The 24,910-nt window shown below is 37.8% G+C and overlaps 1 protein-coding gene and 1 long non-coding RNA gene across 2 annotated transcripts in view; one reads left to right on the forward strand and one right to left on the reverse strand.

The window, feature by feature from the left end:
- Positions 1-24,910, reverse strand: part of nr5a2 (nuclear receptor subfamily 5, group A, member 2) — a 59,381-nt gene that overhangs the window by 25,451 nt on the left and 9,020 nt on the right. Inside the window, exons 4-5 of the mRNA XM_067416053.1 lie at positions 22,506-23,200; positions 2,146-2,265 (exon numbers count right to left, since the gene is read on the reverse strand). Coding sequence (XP_067272154.1) covers positions 2,146-2,265; positions 22,506-23,200 — 815 coding nt within the window. The remainder of the gene's footprint in view (positions 1-2,145; positions 2,266-22,505; positions 23,201-24,910) is intronic.
- Positions 2,155-15,141, forward strand: LOC137040435 (uncharacterized). The gene is made up of 3 exons (XR_010897897.1): positions 2,155-2,287; positions 12,046-12,135; positions 14,332-15,141. It is a non-coding gene; the product is annotated as an uncharacterized lncRNA (long non-coding RNA).

A 24,910-nucleotide genomic window follows, 5' to 3' on the forward strand; every position in this document is an offset into this window, starting at 1 on the left:
ACGCAGAGCACTCGCAATCCAGGCAAATCAAAGATAGCGAGCATGGTGACCTCTCAAAGATCTCAGCTGTGGCTCCTCACATACTTGCTCGGATTGTATTGCTCAGAGGTTGCTCTTTCATGGCTCAGGAGGCTGGAAACCCCTTTCACACAAACCAAACAAATCAAAGTCTACACCAAAACTGGTTTGTGCTCTTTTAAATGTAAACTTTGTCTCATATATTTTAGAGTGCTAAAAGTAGACATAGACCCCTGCTGAAATAGAAAAAAGTATTGAGCTCTAAAATTAATATAGATAGCATTTAGGAATACTGATTCCGAATACTGAATACTGATATGAACATTTTGGCCGATACCGATAACCGATAATTCTTTATATTTGTAAGCCGATAACCGATATATTGGCCGATAAATCTAACTACAATTTTTATATCATTTTTGACAGCGTGATTACAAAAACAAACTCTCACCAATAAATGCAATGTCCCAAGCTATTATAACGTTCTCATTACAATTTTTTGCAGCCTATATGACAAACTTGTGCTTGTACTGTATTTTCCTTGTTTGAAGTGATTCCGAATCATATTTCAAGCTATTTAAAAACCATCATGGCAAACAGTGTGCATATGAAGCGTCTTAGCTTAAGGAAATCCATTATTTATCGGCTTTAATACTGTATATCGGCAATTTTCTTATCGGACTGATAGCGATAACATTAAAAATGAACATGTCGATTATATTATGCATCCCTAATAGCATATAGTTTGATTTTAGAATAATTTGAGTCATATAGTGTAGTCAAAAGTACAGACCACAATACCAAGTCGGTACTAAAATGTAAAAAATGTGACGCTTTAATTGGAATCCTAAACACTTTTGATTGCCAATTTTGGTCACATGTTCATCAAATATGTCTATGATTGGCTACAATGACCAATACTTCAAAAACATGTTTTAAATATATGTCAATGGGGCGCTTACACGGATACACATGGGAACGTGTATCACGATGAGCGCGTGAGCACAATGGCCAGTCAGATGTGTTTATGATTCCAGCTCAACAGCGCTTAAAGCATCACATTTTTTACATTTTAATACCGACTTGGTATCGCGGTCGGTACTTTTGACAACAATATTCTTGAGTTTATATTGAGATCTCCTAATTTCAAACGTTGGCATCTTACTGTAAATCAGAGGCATTGTTGGGGTCTGTTTAGGGATTTTACTTGAGATACCAGGGCCTTTCAGAGACTTTTGCACGTCTCAATTTGTTCAAGAAATTAACTCAACTTCTAATTTTTAACAGTTGTCTAATTTGTGTTTTTTCCTTCTTATGGTTGACTTAATGGAAATCATGTCAGGAGCTGGATTTGAACTCTCATTGCTCGCTGTAAAATTTACCAGAGCATGTGTTTTGAACACTGGGCCACGGCTATGAAAAGTCCCAGGTTTAGTTCTTGAACTTTGGTCTTATCCTTAGATGATCTCTCAGTATCTTTATCATATCAGTTATCACCTATAATTCACTTCTGTTTCAAAAGACAGCCCTCCGATAAGCCAAAAACTGTTTGGAAAAGTTCTGCAGTTCACGAGTCCCTGTGTTTGAGCTGTCACTACTGTTGGAGATCACTTTGTTGAGCAGGAGAGGGAGGAGGGAAAACATAGAATTAAAAATTAAACTCATGCCTTACTGACAGGCGGACAGAAGCATATTTATTTATAAGCAGTTTAAACATCTTCTGGAAGTGTGTGTGCATGTGCTGGAGCCGGAGACAGAATTAAAGGTCCTCGTGTACAGAAAACTTCAGCTGAGCCTGAGGCGTCCGTCCAGCGATGTTCCTCGGAGACGACTGAGGTAAATCATACATATCTTCTGCTGCTTTCCCTCCTCTCTGTGCCTCTCATCCCTTCTTCACCACGATGACTCGTGCATGCTTAACCAACCATTTTATTTATTCGTTCACCACGCACTTGATAAGAAGTGTACAATTGATTATTCTGGCCACATTAGTTTATACCTAAGCGTAATCTATTTTTAATGGAGTGGCTGGAACAGTCGATAGCACTTTAAAGGATGTTGATCCGCACTGGCAAAAAGACCTGATGAGATCTACGGGGAGGAATGGAGACTGGAGCGGACACTCACCTGTTGCCCCGTGACCAGGAGGATGGAGCCCTCTTTGGCGTGCATCACCTGCCGGAAAACGTGGTCCAGGATGAGGAGTTCACTCCAACAGTTCTGGAGAAGCTTCATTTGGTCGTCAACCTGAGGAGAGACCAGCAAATGTGTAAGAATGTGTAGATGTTTTTTAACGTTCAGCTAGAAGTAGTAGTTTGTAAATAAAGTAAGTCAACATTTTCAAAACACTTCAAAGTTTTGAACTTAACCTTGACTTAAAGGTTTGGTTCACCTAAAAATTAACTCGCCATCGAGCCATCAACAAAATATAATGCGAGTGAAGTGCATCCCTCATCATAAAGGTAATCCATATGTTATTAAAAGCCTTTTGAAGCGAAGCGGTGTGTTTTTGTAAGAAAAAATGACATAATTATAACTTTATAAACTGTAATCACTGGCTTCCGATAACAACCGTCTGCACATTCACAAGAGAGTCTAGTTCCGGCGTATGACGTAGGATGTAGGAGTCGCCAAAGCTTAGCTGAGAGTAGACACCTCTCGTGGTTCAAACAAATAGTGCTGGGTAACAAACTCAAGATCCTCCGTCATTTCTCTTTAAATATTCTCGTTTTAGACTTCTAATTCATAACCGGTGTTTTGCTATATTCCCTGTGCTCCTGTGTTCGTCAGTACGTCATGTGTCGGGTCAGGGGTCACTCTTGCGGAACTAGACTCGCGTACGAATGTTACCGGAAGCCAGTGATTATAGTTTATAAAGTATGGATTACTTTTATGATGGATGGATGCACATTTTGGGGTTTTAAAAATCCAAGTAACCATTCACTCCCATTATAAAGCTTGGAAGAGCCAGGATATTTTATAATTATAACTGATAGTGTTCGGCTGAAAGAAGAAAGTCATAAGCACCTAGGATTGTTGGAGGGTGAGTAAATCATGGGATTATTTTTATTTTTGGGTGAACTAAACCTTTAACTTTATAACTTTGAGGCCTGGTTTCACAGACAGGGAATAAGATTAATCTAGGATTCGTTCAATTATTGGTGTGCATCTTGAGACACAACATTTTTAAGATATACCAGTGTAAATTGCTTTCAGTTAAAATAGCTCCAACATGCATTGTAGTCTGGGACTAGATTTAAGCATTGTCTATGAAACCGGGGGTGGAAAGTTACGTTTCCTTTTTGTGTAAATAATTTTTGTCCTGTAGCAACTGTCCTAATCTGAAACAATTTTTTACCCCAGTCACATAATAAACATATAAAGAGCATATTAAGAGCATCATTATCATATAAAGAGCATATTTTTTGAGAGAGAGAGAGAACTTCCCTTATTGGCTGATGTCATCAAGCCCTCTTTATTTTTTAACTTCACCCCAACGACAATGTCATGTAGAAACTTTCCATGATCTATTAATCTCAAAGGTTACAATTTCTCATTTAATATAATCCGAAGTATGCAACATTATGGAATTAAAATGGGTTGCAAATGCTGTTTCATGTTGTTTTTAAGTCGCAAAAGTTGTTGTTCAGTCAGACACTTTGTACATTTGTCATTTGCCGCCGTTTGTAGTTCCGAAAACCAGTATGAAATCAATATTGGTCTTTAGGTTACAAGAGGTCATTCTCATGTGAACTTCGCCGAATGTCACAGTTTTCCACCGTTGTTAATTAATTTGTTTGTCGAGCAACACGGCTTCATCTATCCCTCATGATTAAGTAGCATGTTCAGCGTAGCACAGTTAGGATCACGTACATTGAGATGCTTTTGGATGGGAGGTGAACGGCTCCAACAACGCATTCATTGTCACCCTGCTTGGTTCTCATGGCTCCCTCGGTCAATTATTAAACACAGTAGTGAAAAGAGCTCTTTAAGTCTGATGTTGGCAAGAATGAGGAAAAGTACTGAAAATGAGTCCCAGTCCGACTATTCTTCAAACGGTTATGTTTCTGTGCAGACAGTCGAAGAACTACATATGAAATGGTTTTGATTCTCAAATGACCCCTGACAAGGGTCATGAAAAAACTGAATTGTAATGAAACTGAATAATTATGAAGTCCCGTGAGGACAGCGAGTCGGCTAAGGACGTGAAAATAATACTTGCGGTTTCTCAAGGCAGAGATAACGTGAATGAAATGCCTCTACTGCCTTGGGAGACTCCATCGATATCTGTTTCAGATTGTTTTGACTGCTCGTGACTCTTGTTTGTGCTGCTCTCATAGTCATAACAAATCCATTTAAAGAATGTATTTCCAAATCCGGCAAAGCATAGGCCTCAGAAAACCAATCAAATCTCTTCTTTTTTGGTATCACTGCACTTATATCAATTGATTTGCAGTACAATCAAATACTATATGACCTAATTTCTTATATAAATTCTTCAGGTTCAAATACTAGGGCTGGTGTTTAATCCCATGTTGCAAATATATGCATTTGGCATTGTTAACACGTCGTACAAGTCAAACATGCCCGTTCTACAAAGAAGCCTGTCATTTGGTCTTTTTTCTGACAGGCGTTCTCATCAAAGGCCTTGTCCCCACATGAGCCTCTTTTGCCCGGCGCATTTGGGTCATCAAACAGGGACGAGTCAAAGCAGGGGAAGACACAGCCGACCGGGGCCGCTGCCAGACACACGTCAGATGGGCAGAGAAGGCATCTCTGACCTTTTAAAGTGCGTCTGACACCGCTGTTTCCATGTCAGCTCGCTTCCCTTTGCACTGTCACAACTATGTGTAACTCGGCTCTGATGTGCACTTAAAACAGGCAAGCTATGTCCTTTTACACTGGAGCTAGTGACTTTGTAGGTTTAATATACAATGACTGTCAAATGTTAAAGTTTTTCTGTGTAAAAGTATTTCTGCTATCTTTAAATATTATTTTTTAAATCTAATGTTGAATTGAATGAAATGAATAGAGGTCAGTTTTGCCAATTAATCTGCACAGATAACTGATTGATCCAGCAATAGTTATCGGTAAAATTCACTATCAGTCGACCTCTGCAAATTATTTTTTTACTAGCACTACACAGTTGCATCTTAAATATGTACAAAGCTTTGTGCTTATTAGGCCTTTTTCATGACACATGAGCAGAACAAATGTAAATTTGTACGAATGTTGTTACTTTTTTAGTTGTAAAGACTAATCTTGAATGTAACAATTTACAATGCACAATTATTCCCAATTTCCCAAACTATTTACTAAAATTTCCATTTACTGAAATTTTTTGTTAATTGTACTTAAAATTTTTAGGCAGCAACTTTTTTGTGTGTTGATTGCGCCTCATTTATGAAACACGAGCAGAATGAATTTATTTGTAAAACAACTTTTGTTTATGAATTTTTCAATTGTTAATCCAATTCCTAATCGAATTTGACAATTTACGGACAATTTAGCACCTTTGTTGTTACAATATACAATTTCTATTAAATACGTACTAAAGTTTGCGTTAATGGACCTAATTTTGTGTAAATTGTTCGTAAAGTACTTCTGAAACTATTTCTGAATTTAATTTCTGTTTATAAAGCAGTGGTTTTATGAACAATTTACAAAAAAACAGCAATTTCATTGTTCAAATATATAGTACTAATATATAGTAACACATTCTACTTAAGGTTAATGAACAAGGCCACGTTGTTTTAAAGTTATAATATGTATACCACCAAATACACCAGCAACATAGGCAAAATATGCTGTGTTTTATATGGTCATAACTCTCTTGTGATTTTTATTTTTGGTAAAACTTTATTTTACAGTGTCTTACATTTGTTACATGTACTTACCATAATAATAACCCTAAACCAAACCTAACCCTATAGCAAGTACATGTTGTTACTGTATATTACACAGCACTGTAACAATGACACCTTAAAATAAAGTGTAACAATATGTTTTCCCACCGTGGATCACGGGAATAAACTCAACACTCACGGCAAACTCACAGATAGTAAGTTCATCTGTATAATCATGACATGCTAAAAATAAGAGTCTGCTGTTAATGTTTGTCTAGATGAGCAGGTCGTCTACAGTGCTGGAAAAATACTTGGAGGTCAGCCAAATAAAAACACACTTATTGATTTCAGTCTAGAGGCATTAAATTAGGGATCTCAGACAGCTTTTGTTTGACTGACTGAATAAGAAGCGATTAAACGTCAAATCTGTTGACCTACACCGAAATCTCACAAAATCTTCTTGCATACCTCAGATACAAAAGGTGTGCTCCTCTAAAAACACCTAAAACTTTGTGCGTTTGTTCATGTGCTGAACTTCAATTTTTTCCAAAATCAGAGCTTTTACTTTTTCTCTTATGATAAAAAATGCATATCCTCCAAGAAACCAATTTAATTCCTTTACGGTCATTCAGGCCTTACTAGATCAATGTAGCGATCAATTGCTGAGCCCCCCGCAATGTTCCTAAAGAAGATGCTTAGACTCTCAGCGGCATTACGGAAATTTCCAAACGAATGTAAAGTGATTATGTGCAAAGAATTCCAGCCATTTTTGGGTAATTTTTTATGTAAATGATGTGCAAATATGTCTCGTTGCATATCCAAAAGTAATATTTATTCATCCATGCCTGAAAGGCTTGACCGGTGATAATAGAATAGAGTCCAAATTTCCAAATATGAGCTTTTTTTCTTATCCCACATGGTTTTGGTTGAGTGCCACAAGCATTGTTAAGGCACGAGTAACGAGCTTACGCAGCTGGAACTGCTTTTAATAAGTATTTTTTTGTTGTTTTTGAAGTGCCCTAATGAACAGATTAATAGAATCTCCTTGAGTGCCCATTAATGAACAGAATGAGACGAATGATTTATTTACAACTAAAGGCAGGCTGCAAGTACGCGGTCTGCAATCACATTTGCATAAATATGAGGATGGGAGAAAAAAGAGAGACGAGGAGGTAAAAAGAAAATAAATCCCATCTGAAATCTTTTGACCTCTTGGATATGGATCAGTGTTGGCTAGTCGGGAAACTACAGGTGAGGTTTGAAGTGCACTTCAATTGTGCCGTCAGGCAGTGAGCTTTGAGTCGTCTTCTGTGGACATCTGTTCATGCGCTGGTACGCACACTTCATCTCTGTCAGGCTGGCAAATATTAGTTGATGTTGGATGTTTCCCTTCTGTTGGGGAATTTTACAGCATTTTATACAATTAATGCAGTTTATATATGCAGAAAGGTACAAAATAGATTCGGATTTTGTGGAGACTTTTTTTACATCACACTTAACTACGTCATGTTCACGTTTGCCGCACGAATACTATTGAATGGGAAAGGGAGTTTTAAAATAAGTTTTTTTGCAGGGTGGGATGTCTGAGTGGGTCACATGAATTTGCCATGTTGACCAACAGGAAGCTGCTTGTTTTGAAAGTAACTTCTGGTTGAGCATCATACATTTATACACTATTGAATATTTGCAAGCTATAAGATTAGGTAGGTCACTGTCCCACAGAGTTTAGCTCCAACCTCGATTATACACCCCTGTACTATTGCGTCTGTCCACAACAAACCGCACAGTTAAAGGTATCATTAATGTCTGTATCAAAAAAGATATGTGCATAATTTTGATTCCAACAAATTCCCTTATCACTTTATAAACACTAACAGTATTTGAAAACCTATAATAGTACGGTTACTCTTATGGGAGATAATCTAAGTTTCCCCGAATCCCCAGAGGAAGTGCTAACAATTTGTGCTGAGGTGTCACATTCTGGCGTCCTCTTTAGCCATCCCATGGGAGCTGATCTGACGTGCTTTGGATGCGCTAGACTAAAGGGCCTGGTTTATTTGGCCTCGCTTTTCCCTGATCTTGTGGAAATCTCCTGGCTTGTTTGTCATGGCAGGGCCTCTGTTTGCTCTCTTGCTCTCTTGCTGCCAGGGGGTCTGATAAGCATGCTGGGACTTTGAGCAGGTGGCCACCAGCCGCTGCGGCCGCATTGCTTCATACCCGTGCTCCTCTGAGGGAGCTGCCTGGCATCTTGCTCTCCCTCTCAGGACTTATTTTAGAGTCCGACGTCGCTTCAAATGGGATAGAGCTCAGTGAAACAGAATTGCAGGAGTTTTGTTTGTCAGTTTAACGTATGTGATCTATAGACACTGACACAGATGTGTTTTTAAGATACAGCTTACCTAAGAATGAAAAATGTTGTCATAACTTACTTACCCTCACCCTGTGTGTGTGACTGACTATCTTCTAAAAAAACACAAAAAGATGTTTTGAAAAGCAGCTCTTTTCCATAAAACGAAAGCATATTGTCAATAAGGGACGTAAAGAAGAGACGTAAAAAATGCTTTAATTGGCCTAAAAAATTCTCATAAGTTAGAGCAGGTGGCAAGATCTTTAGTGAATAAACATTTATTTTCTATGTGTTCCTCACAAGAAAAAACTATTGTAAGACTTGTAATATAGTGCTATAGTCCAACATTTTTGGACCCTAGCCAAACAATGATTTCATTATGGAAAAAAACATCCTTCAAAATGTCTTATTTTGTGTTCAACAGAAGAAAGATCAGACAGGCTTGGAATGACACAAAGGGTGAGTAAACTGATATATATGATATATAAATACAACATAACTAATCGCAGTTGTTATTTTGTGCTGTCAAATGTGTAATTTATAGTCGCAACATTATTAAAATGTGCTCACTGTAAACCTGAATACGTTGGCAAAACTCCAAAAATGAGTCATATCAAACTTTTTAAGTTAAGAAATGCAAAGTTTAAGTAAGCAAACTTTGCTGATTTTTATTTTGTACTCTGAAATTTTAATTGATCTTAACTTTGAGTAAGCTAGTTCTTTCAACTTAAAATTATCATAATTGCTACTTAAATATTTGTATAAGTGGAAACTTGACTAGCTTTTACTTTCAATAAATGCTACCTTGCTAATTAATAACACAATGCTTTGATAGAATTAGCATTGCATAGGACTTGCTGAATGAGTACAGCAATATAAAACATTCAACATACTTTATATCTGTATTATATCACTTGTCACTATGATGGTAACCCCCCAAAAACCCAACATAAACTCATCAAAATTAGAATAGCTAAACATTCAAAACTACTAAATCTCCATCTTAACATTAATCTTGCACCCAAAAAAACATTATAAAACATTTAATTTTATCTTTTAAGCTCCCTTTTTAACTGTCCTGAAAAAAGCATGCTGGGAACTAGAAATCCCAGCCCATTTTCAGTTAAATTTAAGTTTGTCTAAATTGAAAGAAACAAGCTCATAAAACTCAAAACAATTAAATTCAGATTACTTAAAATGTGGCAGTTTTGTGAACTCAAAATAAAAAAAATAAGTTCTAAATACTCATAAATGTTAATTTGATTGAACTATTTGGATTAATTTGAGTTGGCTCAACTTAAACCAATTCATTATTTTTAGCGTTTAGGTTCCCAGTGTTTACAGTGTAAAGAAAGGCTGGACACAGAAACTGACTCTCAGCAATGCAAACTATCCATGCTATAATCTTGTCCCAGTGATGTTGTGTCCATGGGACGCATAGATTATGTAGGCTTTCACCGTATGCCTGACAGCAATGTAAATTGAGATGACAAAATATTATTGGGAAAACATTTGCATTCCTTGTAGTAGCTATATTTGAGAAGACCTCATGGTATTCTTACACTGAGGGTCTCTGTGAGGCAGTATAAACAGATGCCCATAATTCATGTGTTAGTGTGCAGGTGAGCAGGTTTGGGACTTGTCCAAGGCTAGCAAGTGGACAGTGAGCAACTCAACGGAGTGACTGGCTGATGATGGGGTTAGAGGAGGGGTGTGTGATCGATCGCAACGAGGAATAGAGATTGATCAGTTCCCACGGTGACCGCATTAACACTCTCCCGAGTGTGACTCTTGACCTGTGAAACACCCAGAGTTTGATCAGAGCCCCTCATCATGTCGACCCACAATAAAAACAATGCATTCAGCAGGGTTTAGTGGGACATCAAACTTCACAGGACATCACCAAGATGAATGAGACGATAAATGCTTATTTTAATTAGTTCTCAGTCGATATCAGCTTTGCAAGTGACTATTGTATACAGGTGTATAGCTATAAATGGCCCTACTATTGCTGGGATTTTAAAAAATAAAGGGAAAAAGAAAGAAATCTGCACCTGCTGTGCTGTGCTGTGTTCAGCTGCCAGGAGTCACATTCAACCTCAAGGACGCTTGGTGTGTATCTTTTCGGAATGAAACTGAAACAGGTTCTTACAGTCTGGTCTTCATCAATATAAAGCAATACTGCCACATACTTGGCTAGAACGCTCTAGTAATTAATATAGAACTGCAAAGTGCATTATATACGTTACTGTACTTTCCTGCGGGGTGTTCTGTTACCTTTAGATGCTATGATTAAAGACTAATTAATTTGATAAAATCATGAGCAGTAAAGTGGCAGCCTTTCATTAATGAAGTGATATTCAATAAAACTCGAAAACCTTTTTTTTTTTTTTTTTGGTCTGCGTGCTTTACAAAACTCTAATAAGTCTCTTGAGCAAGAGCACAATCCAGAGAGAATGAAAGGATGAAATTAGGTTATGAGAACGAAAGAAAACAAAAACACTTTTCCAAACCTTAGGCCATTTATCAGTACACTTTAAGTCCATCTGGGCAGTTGTTTCAAATAATTCACCAAGTAAATTTAAAAAAACAAAAAAACAGCTCTCTTCCAATGGATCCGAGGGCTTAAAGCTAAGAAGCTATCAACTAATTATCAAAAAAACACAGCAGCCCTGATCAATTATTCAGCTGAACATTAGACTCCTAATATACATGCAGTCTCTGAAGTACCACACACTATGCTACTTTACCCCAACCCCCCTTCCACGACCCAGTGAGAAAATAATGCTCTCCAAATCCACAATGAGTTGTGCACGCCACGTCGAGCCAGAATCGATCGAGCTTCTCAATCTGCACGCTGCGCGCACACACATATTCACACACGGTGTCTTGCGTTTAGAATGATCGCCGTATTTTTATTTGATTTTATTTCCCCCCGTGCCGTATTTTCCCCTCAATTCTGGGATTTATGGGTGTCTTTATTGGCGACGGCTGTCAATATTTATGGCTTTTGTGTGACACGCTGACAGACAACAGGAAATGACTCTTGATTGGCTCTGTTGGGAAATGGGTCCAGGTAGGCCGAGGCTCCTGTATTATTTAGCTGGGAGATGCAGTCGCCTACCCAGAGTGGCTTTATGCGTCTGTCTGTTCTCATACTAACGCATCGCCATTATTAACCGCGTCTCTGCCTCCACTTCACCTGCTCTTACTGAGGCAGAAAACAACAGTTGATCTCTCAATGTAAATTGACATTCAGTCATTTCATTCATTTTACACCCTATTTTAGCTTTCCGAAATAGTTATCTATCAATGTTGGAATAATTAAGTCATAAGTGGTATTTTTCAAATATTTTTTTTATTTTATTTTATATATATTTTATATATTATGGAGGCCCTAAAGGGACATGATGAAGGGAAAACAATGACATTGGAGGAAAAATTATGTTCGCTCGCAAAGCACACAAGTTTTGTGAGAGAACGCAAAGTTTCTGTGGGGAATGGAAAAATGTTGCAAGTGCATATTTTTTTCCATCACCGTGTCTCCATAGTACATATATATAAATGAATGTATTAAATTAGCAGTAATATATTAAATATAATATATAATTGTATTTATTCTTACAGCATTATAGCTATATATATTGAATTTTGTCAATATTTTTATATATATATATATATATATATATATATATATATATATATATATATATATATATATATATATATAACTTATTTTCATTTTCTTTACCCTTTTTTCACCAAATAAAATTGTGTGTGTTTGTGTGTGTGTGTGTGTGTGTGTGTCTGTTTGTTTGTTTGTTGTGTATACAGGGGCTGTTGAATGCATGAATCTGATTGGCTGACAAACGTTCTAAGGTGTGCAATTATTTTCATGGAAATGCATGGCAAAAGTAATTCAAGGTAATTATTGACTCTCTCTCTCTCTCTCTCTCTCTCTCTCTCTCTCTCTCTCAAATGCCATTTCGAAAAATAATGTTGTCAATTATTCCTTACATATATAGGTCTATATACATACACACAAATAAAAAAACTTCTATCTAACATTTTTAAGTACAATCAACTTGGATGTTTAAGTAATTTCAAGTTATACATTAAACTGACTTATATACTTGTTTGAAATGTTTTGAAAAATGCTTAACTTATTTTGATGAGATGTAATGTAAAAATGTCATAACTTCATATATAATCACATGATCTTTTTTTTTTAACAGTATATTTATATAACTTATATAGCTTTTTTCTGATAATAGAATTATTATGACTTGACGTTGAGCCAAAAACGTAATGTAATGTGTGACATACTGGAATTAAACCTAACAAAAAGTGAATTGGATAACACCAGATGGGTCTCGTGCCAAAATGTCTCACACTTGCAGCTGGACCACCCTCCTTTATTGAGCCTTGCAAACAGGTATAGAAAGAATTCAAATGCCTGCTCACTCAATCTGAGAGAAGCATTACTGTCTTAACTATTACGTCCCTATAGTGCGATTTGCCATTTTTGGCATTGCACCATTGTAATGCAATGCTTAGTTTTAAAACCGCTGTCAACACGTCAGTTACTTGAGTGTTCGCCTGGTGCGAATTTGAAATTTTTTCCTCTCCTGTACTTCAGAAATAGTGAAACCTTCCTTTCATCTTCATCAGGGGATCAGGATGTAGAAAGAATGTAATTACGAAAACCATTCTGTTATGCACATTGGATGTAATGTGTTTGGAAACGTTTAAAAGTGCCGGCCGATGCCAACGTCTCAGACTGAACCTACATTGTGAGGCAGAAATAAAAGATATAATGCGGTTTAATGAACAGGTGGCTTTGTCTTTCTCTTGACGCCTTGGTGGACATTTCTTCTCAACTACGTATAACGTTCTCCAGCTGAATTGCACATGCCGATCATCAGGAGCAAATCCATTCACACAGTGCAGTTAAATATAAGTGTAAGCCTAGCCCGCTCGCTCCCTGTCTTTCTGACTGCAGCCCTTATCTATTGTCTTTGGGACCTTTCAGCGTGTCCGGAATAGACAGCTGTAAATAAGAAGCAAAAATAGACGTCGTAGACAACTGCTGACAGAGTAAGACTGAGAGCGGACACTAGAAACCTCACGCCTGCGCTGATTACGACAAGTTAATTAAACACTGAAGGACGGGACAGCAGTAGATCTGGGCGAATTAAACAAATGATCTTTTGTAGTGTGCACGTAAAAACGTAAACGTTCAGTTGGTGCTTGCATTTTATGGATTTATTTCAAACCGTTACGTAAAACAGGTGCAAAATTACAGCTGCTGTGCAAATTAAATTTACAAGTGCGAGGTATACATGGCTGAAAAGAATAATTATAGAGGGTGAAAGGCTAAACCATTTGGGCAGTTTCACGTCATGGACTTCAATTGAAGGAGTTAAATTCACATATAGTATTAAACCTACAAGAAAACATTTTTTGTGCCAGTATAACATCAAAGTTTTTATTGTTATATATATATATATATATAATATGAATTGTATTAGTCATTATTGTGTGTGTATTTTTTTTTTTTTTTTTTTTTTTACCTGGTATACATTTACATCTAAAGTATAAATACTGTATATATATTTTATGGCATTTCCAACTACTGTACAATGATAAATAGAGATAAATCGAAGCATGTTTTAAAGAAACATCTCATGAATGTTGATATCGTGCGATTTAAATGTAAGGCTGATATTAAGGTTCTTGTACAAGATGCTATTCTGGTATAAAGCAACTATTTGCAGTTATGAGGGCAAATGCGCAGCCGTTTTTACTTTTCGACTAGTACATAAGGGGTGAAAATGTTGATTGAGTTGATTTGTTAGCTTAAATCAGGCTCTTCGGAGCAGTTTGTCTGCTGTCGGTTCGGTCTGATTGGGGTGTTTTGGGGCTTCACTCTACATCCTGGTTTTAACAAGCATCCAGTGAGGCCAATAAAAAAGGCTTTTACCTTAATCGACACAAGATAATATCAAACATTTGTCCCTTTCTGGAGTGCAAAGTGCTTACAAATACCAAAGCCACTCTGAAGATAAAGAAAAGTAAACATATTTCTATATTTTTCTTTCTTTTTTCCCTTTATTTCAGAGTGCAGCAGAAGGAGTGGAAGCAGCGGTATGAGTCCATCAGCTTCTGGGCAGGACCTAGAAGTTCATGACAGGCTTTTATCCCTCATCAAAGCAACAAGTGGATGAACAGACTCTTCTCCGACTGCTCCAAACCCTTCCCAGGAGTCTCCCACAGGCCCTGAGGGGAGATCGAACCCTAAATCTCTCCTTTTAACAAGTGTACGCACTTCCTTCCTTTGCCCGGTTAGGCCTTGAGGGTGCAGGACGCATTTTTCAGGGAGAAAGAAAGAGCGAAGCTGACCTCAGCTGCCATATAGGAAGCACCATATGCAATGCCCCGTGAAAGAGAGCTGTGGATGCTGTTTTAAGAGCTCCGATTCTGATTGGTTGACTTCTGGGAGTCAGGATGCACATTTATCAGTCCTCCAGGAACCAGGAGTCATGTTTACAAGGTATCAGGCTGCTACAATGAGCACTTCTGTACTAGTCACTGGAATTTGCTATATTTGTCATGTCAGATCTTGATATTATTGTTTTATGAGTAAGTTAACTACTGTTTAAAAGTTTGGGGTCGATATGATTTTTGTCATTGTATATAGTAATAACAGAAATATTGTGAAATATTATTACAATTTAAAATAGTGTATCTTCGAGTGAAACCCATTTTTTTGCTCTTTTTCTGAGATTTATGAGAAATAATCAGTACTTTTCAATGGTATTTTCACTACTTTTAAGTCAGTTTCTTACTTCAAAGTAATAAAATACAAATACAAAATATAGTCATGTTGCAAAATATACTAAATGAGCGGTTCTAGGCTGCCAAAATGAATCAGACAAATGTGCAAGACAATTGACTTATGAAATCAAACAAAGAGCTTGTAATTATAACCTTTGTAGTAATTTGTGACTGCATATGAAATAATAAATGTTTATGTTCATCTTCTCTCCGCCAACAACCTGTGATCCACCTTGAACGTCCATGTTTTTATTAATTTTTCTGGTAAAACCTGGGGCTAAAACCTGAACTTCGCTACTGCAATATTTATGAAGTGCCAAAACACCACAATTCTTCCAGAATTCATGACAAGACATGAAGTTTTTGTCCATTTGTGCATTATTTATGAATGAAAAAAGGCCTTTGTGGATGTTCTCCTGCTGCCCATCTCTTCTGATCAAACAGATATTGTTACCACTGAAATAGCAGGCTTAGGAAAAAATAAACGCAGACGCAGAGCAGAGCAGAGCAGAGAGACAGGAGAATATGAGAGAGAGAAAATATGTACAAGAACGAGCCTTACGAAAACTTACACGCTATCTCCAATTGTGGCTGCTGCCCAGCCACGGGATATCATCTATCAGTGGACAAATGCAGGGATGAGAATGCTGCTTCTCAAATGAAATAATATATCTTTGAAAGCCTACGCCTGCACCAGGCCCAAAGCCCATATATCAAGTCTGAGCGGCTGGTGGATCCGGTCCAGGGGCCATTAACCTCCCACCTGTTTCCCCCCCTGTCCTTCACCACGCACCCCTGCCCTTGGTGCCGCTTCTGGGGCTCGTCCCCCCCCTCGTGCGTCCCAGGCCCTCCCCCCTGCGACAATAACCCCGAACGCCACACGCCGATGTAAAGCGGAATAATTCAAATCCGGCGGACCAGGGACACGGTTACAAATCTCCGCCGTGGCGTTCGCGACCGAGGCTGTTTGTCAGGACACTCGCTGGCTTGACCTCAGGACGTCTGCGAGTCACGGGGAGGGCAGGAGACACCGTGGCCGGTCTGGGTAGTATATGTGGAGATGAAGCTGGGATGGGGGGATATAAATCGCGCACAAGTTCACAGATCACGACCGCAACGCCTTATTAATTTCTGCAGATACGACGGCCACGGAAATTACAGTCTCTGACCTCTGAAATGTGGACTGGCATATTAACAAAACAAGAAAGCGAATGAGAAAAAAGGTTGCATAGTGTAAAAATATTAATGGGGGGTAAAAATAATCCTCTTGCAGTCAATATGAAATGAATACAGCATAATATATTAAGTTTCTTAAGCTATGATTAAAAATGCACAATATTATACCAATTTAAAATAAAGTTTTTATTTTATTTTAATACATTTTAAAATGCAATTTTAACATCTTCAGTGTCACATGATCCTTCCGAAATCATTCTAATTTGCTGATTTGATGATCAAGAAGCATTTCTTATGATTATAAATGTTGTGCGCTTTATACGGAAACTGATGCCGTTTTTCAGGATTCTTTTAATTAATAGAAAACAATATTTTGTAACATTATAAATGGTGTAACTGCCACGTTTGATCAATTTTATGCATACTTGCTGAATAGTATAGAAAGTATTTTTTTTAAATAACCATATAAATGTAGAATAACAAAAGATCAAAATAAGTGGCATTTATTTTAAATAAAAAGAGCGAAAAAAAGTTTCAAGCAAAACGTTTCTCAAAAAAAGGTCTGCGTGAACTTAGGCCACTGTATGATAATACTTATAAATCAAAGAAAATTTTGAAAAATCTAAATGTACAATCATATTATTATAGCTTCTACTTTGATTATTTTCAGCAGAATATATTAAGTGCTACATGCTACATACATATGGACATTTTCTGAAAGCACAGAATACCAGAATAAATTTAAAAATATTTAAATGGATTTTACTATGAAGTTAAAAGTTTAAAATAATTTCGTAAAATTATACAAATATGTTGTGTAACATAATATAATATATTATGTACATGATCAATAAGTTATGAAAACATATGACTTTACATAGCTTTTTTTTTTACATAACTCATCAAAACAAGTATACTGTAAAAATATAGAAAAAGCCCAGTGCAGTTGGATCTAGACACTATAACACTAAAAGTGAGAGAACGTCCTATCTCTTGTCCTCTCTCCCCTCACAGCTGCTTTTTCAATAAGCACGAGCCTCACGGCTGGGTGCAGTTTGGAGAACAAGGCCCTAATACAGTGCTGCTTTACTTAATGGCAGGCCTGGTATTGTCATTCAATTCACTGTAGAGAGAGAGAGAGAGAGAGAGAAAGAGAGAGAGAGCAGTGTCCCCGAGCAGCCGTGAAAGAATAAAAATAAATATTGGCGCCACATGTCAGGGTATTGTAAGTTTTGCACGGTTGACTTTTATCAGCTCAGAGGACTAAATTTAAGGCAGTACATTTGGGCTCGCTTTATGTCACAATATCAGTGGTGATTAAGTTTTCCCAAGCACATTGTGTAAGACGCACGTATTACGTGGAATCCTCACAAGAACGATTAGGCCTGTGGTGAATCTGTGCGTTTTAATGCCATTGTGTGCTGAGGAAAAGCTAAGTGCACGCATCCTATCCGTCAAACAATAGCCTGCCGTCCACAATGAAAGGGTGATCTCTCTATGGATGTGAATCACTCTCCACGTTATGGGCCGGGCAGCTAACGACAGAGCCAGGGGAGGACAAGCACGCACAGCGGCTTCATACCAGCTCATATTGTCAATGCAAACACTGGGAAGCTTGCATCTGTTTCCCCCCCACCCCCCTAAGCACGACTCCCACCCTTACATGACAAACCAGCCAGACAACAGGGATGCTGCTGGCACGCACCTTCAAACACATTTTCATAACACACAACCAACAATTAGTTCGCTTATGTACAGCCGTGTTTTTATTAGTAAGCTATTTGCTCATTAACCCTAAAACTGTACTCAAAATGGCGTTTAAATGATTTTAAACTTGATCAAAACTTCAATTAAAAGTAATTTTGATACAATTCTAAAAAACATACATGCCCCTTTAGGTCAGGGTACACGTCTTTTTGGTGTGAAATCTGATTTCTGGTGTAAAATCACTTATATTTATGAGGTAAACATAAGAATAACTAGTATATTGCTTCGAATATTTCAAAATAAACACTTACTGGATTGAAACAACTTAGGTTTTCTTGATTATCTATAGTTTAGGCTTCTGATTTTTTTGTTTTACTCCTATATTAATACTATATAAGAGGTAAAAGTCTGATGTATCAAATATGGTACTCATTTGGTTTAATAAAATGTTCTAATAAAAAATAAATAAATAACAAATCCTGAATATTTATTTCATATGTCAGGCTTTTACGGGGTTAAAAGTCTTTTTAAAAGGTTTGCGAAATATGCCATGTATGTGTTCGGTTGGTAGCTAAGCTAATTTTTATTACCTCGTCTTCTTTTCCTAAATGTTACAGCTTCACTGTCGCCCAAGTGTGAGAAATGGCTATCGGGATGTTTTTTTTGGTCTGAAGACAATAGTGAGCTCTCTTCAGAGATCCCATCATGACCAAATATTTATGAGAGCTGTTACCAAAGTCTAACTTATGGAAACTAAATCTTTAAACACTTGGCAGACATTTCACACCGGGCTCTATTACGAGAGAAATTCTTTTGTTCTTACGAGGCTAATAATAGGGCTGTAAATGTAGATATATTTATAGCTGACTCACCACCCTCCCAGACAAACCTTATATCCACTTGTATTTCCTGTGTTTATTACAGTATATGCTACCCACCACAGCTCTGTCATTAGCTCGCTTACAGAATATTCACAAACAGCTTTTTGTCTATTAATCTTGTCGATAAAGCATTTATTGATGTCTGTGGTGTTGCTGGGTAATGTACAATGCATATGTAATCTTTCTATGAGCAGGTGTTTGTGCTATGAGCATGTTAGCGTATGCTAGCAGTAATTGTTTACACAGGAGCTGCTGTATAAACATAGTACACTGTTAGCATAGCATCGCTAATGCTTGTGAAATTCAAATTGTAGATTTCATTTATTTGCATGTTGATTTGTAGCACCTTTAGAGAATTCCTTTAAAGACTCTTCTTCACCGCCTCCATTTACTCCATTTCTATGCCATTAAATTTGAATATATAGCTCTTGTCTTGATGTTCCAGCTTTATTTGAGCTCTCGATAGATGAAGCTTGTTAAAACTACAACTGTGGGATAAATCTCCATCAGCATCACAAAGCTCCGTGGGTAACAATTGCTGTACAAGTGTTCACTAATTAGAGTCAGGAGTGGGTTCAGACTTTCTAGTGCTACCTTTTTTTGTTTGTGGTTTTTCCGTTAGCACTCCAGCATATGATTTAGCGAGGGCACATGAGAGCTGCGCTAATTACAACTTCACCGCCACACTACGACTGCTAATGTCAAATTCAACAGCTACGCCCTTGTCTGTTTTAACATCTATTGTGCAAAACAATTAGCCAGGGCGAGAAAGTAGTCATAACATCAAGGGGAAGCTACTCCATCGCGGCGAAAGGTAAAGTGCAAACACAATTAAAGGTAAATGATACAGACAGCAATTAGCTACACACAAATGCTAATCCATGCTAAAGTGGGAATACAATACTTGAGCTAAAGAGCAAGAGAATGGATAATAAAGCTCTATAGGGAAAGGCGTAACATAGGCTTATAACAAAAGCATGAAAACTGCATAATTTAATTATGTTAGAAAAAAACTGGTCACAGAAAGTTTTATATCTAAATCTGTAATATTTTAAAGAAAATTAAAGATGGATGAAAACAAATTTGTCTGTGTGAAAACCACAAAAAGATAAATGTTCTCTGAAATGTGCACTCTAAAAAATAGTTCAGGGGACCCGTTACCACATCTTCAACGCATGATTGCAAGTAAAAACATTCAAATGTATTGTTTTAATTGACCCTTTTAACTTGCAAACATTCTTTTGTAGAGTTCTGTTGACATAACAATGTTGTTCATTACATCAACTTAGTATCGTCTGTAATTTAAACTGCATTAATTTGCTTTTTTATTTTTAATTAGGTTGTAGGAAATTATCTTGATAACTTCGGACATTAGGTAGTGAATTTCTAGTTCCCAGTATGATTTGTATAGGAACTGAATAAGGAGAATAAATGTTAAAATTAAGTGTTTATTTATTTGTTTTTAGTAAAGGGAAAGACCTGTTAGTGTTTAATACTGTTATCTTGTAATGTAATGCCAGTGAGAAGTAATATCTTACTTGTTGATTAAATATACATGTTAAATAAGTTATGTTAGCATGTGCTATTTGAACTGAAATAGATATGATTCATTGGTTCCAGGGCTACAACTTGGGTAGTTCGTTAATTTAAGTTTAAAAAAAATTGAGTAATCAACCTTAAAATTTGTGTTTATGCGACAATTTATTAAGTTTCTCTTACTCAGTGTAGCTTGTTGGTTAACGTATATTCATTTAAAGTTGTCATAACTCAAAAAAAAAATTATGCAAACTGTTGGTTTAATGATTATGTTTTGAGCCAAAACGTGATAATGAAGACATCAGTGGCACTTTACTTTGAATTAATTTCCTGATATCAAAACATCTAAAGTTGATGTCCACCCCAACAATCAGAATGCGAGTATTTTAGTAAATTATTTTCACAGTATCGCAACACCGTCAGAATTTACATTATATATTTCAAAAATAGACCTGGTCAATGCTCAGTGTAAATGCATTCTAGTCCATCTCATGAGCTGTTGAATGTAATGAGAGGAAAACAATAAGGTGCCTGTAGCTGTGGGAGCACAAAATGAATGATTTGAATTGGGTGCTGTCAGATTTCCCAGTGGCATATCAAAACATGTCACGCTGCTAAAATACAGCATGCTCATGACCAAAATCTTTCATGAAGGCAGACATGCACGAGTTACTAAAACCCTCACAGTCTTCTCAATCCCATCAATATTTCTGTCAGGCAGATGTGTATTGTGAAAAAAGGTTAAAACAAGTGAAAATAAAAAATGAATGACACCAGACTGGCCTCTTCAGCTGCTGTAGTAAACCGTCAATTATAGATCACTGTGTGTCAATACATCATTTGAAATACTAACACAAATACACAATGCATTTTTCAGGCCATCCCCAAAAGTCCTCACAAATAGCCTTGAGACTCTTGCCATTATTTATGGAAAACTATGAACTAATTAGCTGTCCAGTTAAAGGGCAACATTTGTCTCATTTATATTAATAGTGTACTGCAAATAGTGTACTGCAGTGTTGAGTATGCTAAGAAACATTAATGCTTTATAGGAAAGATTAATCAAATCCAAGATATTCTAACACCATGTCCTAACCAGATGCGACATGACAATATCAATCATAAATCACAGCCAATCAGAGAGTGTGGGCGGAGTCTTTCTGCAATCGCTACTGCAATCGATAAGTAAATAATCAAATTCATAAATAGCTTTTACACCATTCTAACATTATTTAAAAAGTACATACCGAATAACTGAAAGTATTTGTCATATAATACAGTTGTTTGTTCACATTGACTTGAACCTTAAATATCCTTTAATTTATTTTCAAGATCTGAATTATCCATTGTCACGTTCAAGGCTATAAAGTTCACGCGAAATGATATTCAAAAGCACATTAGCTTTTAACATTAAATAAAACACATAACCAGTAACTAAGATTATCATTGTCATACTTTGTAAGTTGCTGTACCAGCTGCAACGTCGCAGAAATAGAAGCTGCTTCTAAAATAGAATTGTTGCGCATCGCCGTCACAACTGGTTCAGACAAAAACTCTGATTAACATGGAAAAGAAACCTTTTAACGCGTGCTGTGGTGTCGCGACGCATCTGTTAGGACACGATGTAAGTATACTTGATGAGTAAAGGCCTGTTCACACCAAAAAATGCTAGCTATAGCTATATTAGTGTCCAAACCAATGTGCGTTCTGTTTCTGATAAGCACACGCTGCAGTTTTGTCGTCTGCCGCTTTAAATGCTCAAGCTCTTTAAAGCAGGAATGACTCTGATTGGCTGTCAGTGTTCTTAATTAATCATCAGCTGGAAAAAACTTTCTGAAAGTGATTCCAACAATATTGTTCCTTCATTATTGTAATAGTTGTGCTATTCTCATAGAATTAAGGTGATTATTAAACCTTTATGGTTATTGTTATCGTTATAGTAATCGCTCTTGGTGTGAACAGACCTTAAGTCTCATATTGTCACTGAACTGCAGTACTATTCAAGTACTAACTTCATTCTGGTATTTTCCAAGATTTATCATGAATTTTAGGCCAACAGACTAAGACTAAGATTCACAACGCTATATAAAATGCTTTGTAAAAATCACTTGACATCAAACTTTACTTTGTTTTCAGACCAACAAAAGCGTCATATACCTTCAGTTCCCGGAAGAAGATGCTGCTCCTGGCCCATTCTACAATGGAGAACAGTGTCTGGTCGGCCATCTTGCACATAAGGCCGAACGTGTTGAGTTTCTCGTGCTTGCCTCGGCTGGCCTGCTCCTGCTGCAGGTATGCTAGGATCTTCGCTTGAACCTGGGGCTCGTCCGGCTCGCACTTGAGCAGCTCCACCACAAGGTGAGGGAAGGAGGGCGGTGATCCGCCCGCGTAGGCTTCTACGTACGGATAGCCCATGAGGGACTCCGGCGAGCTTGTGTAGGGGTCGGGGTACTCTGACTTGATGGTGCGACTTTGGAAGTGGCCGTATGCCTGGTAGCCCTGCAGGCCTCCAGCGTGTGGCGGCATGGCCATGCTGACCGGCGAGGTGACGAAGGGGCTGCGGTCAAAGTCTGCAGGTGGCAGGCCTGCGCTGGAGGAGCTGTGGTGGTGGTGATGGTGGTGGTGGTGGTGATGATGGCTCAGTGGAAGCCCCTTGGATGCCGAATGGATGTTCTGAATGGCAGAGGTAATGGTGAGGTCCGCTGGGACGGTTTGCATGACTTGTGTCATGGCCTCTAACTTGAGTCCATTGGCCCGGATCAAGGCTTTCTTCTGTTGCTTGAGCGCCCGGTCTCGTTTATACATAGGGCCAAACTTGTTGCGACCTCCTCTCATTCGATCGGCCCTCACAGCTTATAAAAGACAAAAAACACAAAATGAGATGAGTATCAAATCATGGGGGAAAAAAAAATCACAGGAAAAAAACCCTAGAGTCACCAAATGGAATTGCGGAAGTAATGACATGATGACTGAATTGAGAAACCAAGCTAAATTTACTATTAACTACAATTTATATCTAGAAAAGTAAAGTTTGAATGTCGGCTAGATAAAATGATAGAACGATACATTTAAAAAATGCTGGGTTGTTTCAACCCAAATTTGGGTCAAATATTGACAAACCCAGCTACTGGGTTAACCCAAGTTTGTATATATTTGACCGAAATTTGGGATGAAACAACCTACCATTTTTAAGAGGACAGACAGACGGACGGACGGACGGACGGACGGACGGACGGACGGACGGACGGACGGACGGACGGACGGACGGACGGACAGACAGACAGACAGACAGACAGACAGACAGACAGACAGACAGACAGACAGACAGACAGATAGATAGATAGATAGATAGATAGATAGATAGATAGATAGATAGATAGATAGATAGATAGATAGATAGATAGATAGATAGATAAAAAAACTATCAAAAAAACAATAAAATAGAGACGTTTCAAGTCTCAATTAATCTACACCACAGCAGAAAAGCCTTTAAACTGACCACAAGCTTTTAGGGCAGTTGCTTATTTGCTACAAGAAATCAGTGTGTGTAAATGTTATGTGAAAGAATTATACAGGCAGTGGTGTTAGTTTGTGTTGCCACCCATGTGACCCATTTTTCCAAAGCCAGACCTAGAGCAAACTCAGCATAATCGAGCCAGAGGACACAATTTAGAGAGAAACGGTGCTAATGATTCAATATTAAACTGTAGCGAGACAAAGTCAAGCGGACGAGATCATCATTATGGCAAATAAATGAAGAGTGCGCCTTTGCCCGGAAGTGACTCTGATCCCCGCCACAGGGCAGTAGACTCCACTTGTGTCTGCTGGGTCCCATGTTAATTATTTATGCTTAATTATTCCTCTTTTATGCTCCACGTTGTTGGCAGGTGGATGGCTGGAGGATCCAGCAGCGTGTTAAACACACAGCATATGCAGAGAAAGCACGCGTTCGCGACTTGACCAGCGTGAGCGCGCTCGTTAGACCGTAATATCTCACGAACAGTAGATCTTAAAAAAAGTAAAACAATTAAAAGAAATCCCTCGATCCAACAGCTGCCTTGGGAGTGATTTTAATGGGCCTTGTCACAGCGGTGAGTGTTTGTGTGTGTGTGGTTGTCGCAACGTGTGTGATCTGATTGATCTGGTGAGAGAGGGAGGCAAAGTGGTGCCATAGCGATCCCGCTGACAGCTCTCGTAACATCCAAAAATTATTCCTGGGCAACTTGGTGGGAGATTTATCTTTTTTTGTGTGTGTGTTTTTGGCCTTAAAGTGGTTGTTAAAAATGTATCCAATCAGAAAAAACCTGGTAAGTTTAACTATTAATGATTTCCGAGCAACAGGGTAATTAATGAGCTGGAAACTAATAGTCGGCCCTTATGGGAAATCACAATTAGACCTGCGACTCAGATCATGAATGCATGCCGTACCCCCTGCACCCCCCGATCCGTGCACATGCACGCTTACACACTCTGTCTGACACCATCCCCCTCTTCCTTTTTGTCTTCTGATAAGATTTTTTTTCTCACGGCGTCTAATTAAACAAGGTTATTTACATGCGTGT

The sequence above is a fragment of the Pseudorasbora parva genome, chromosome 14, assembly GCF_024679245.1.
Source record: "Pseudorasbora parva isolate DD20220531a chromosome 14, ASM2467924v1, whole genome shotgun sequence".
In the NCBI taxonomy this organism is placed as follows: Eukaryota; Metazoa; Chordata; class Actinopteri; order Cypriniformes; family Gobionidae; genus Pseudorasbora; species Pseudorasbora parva.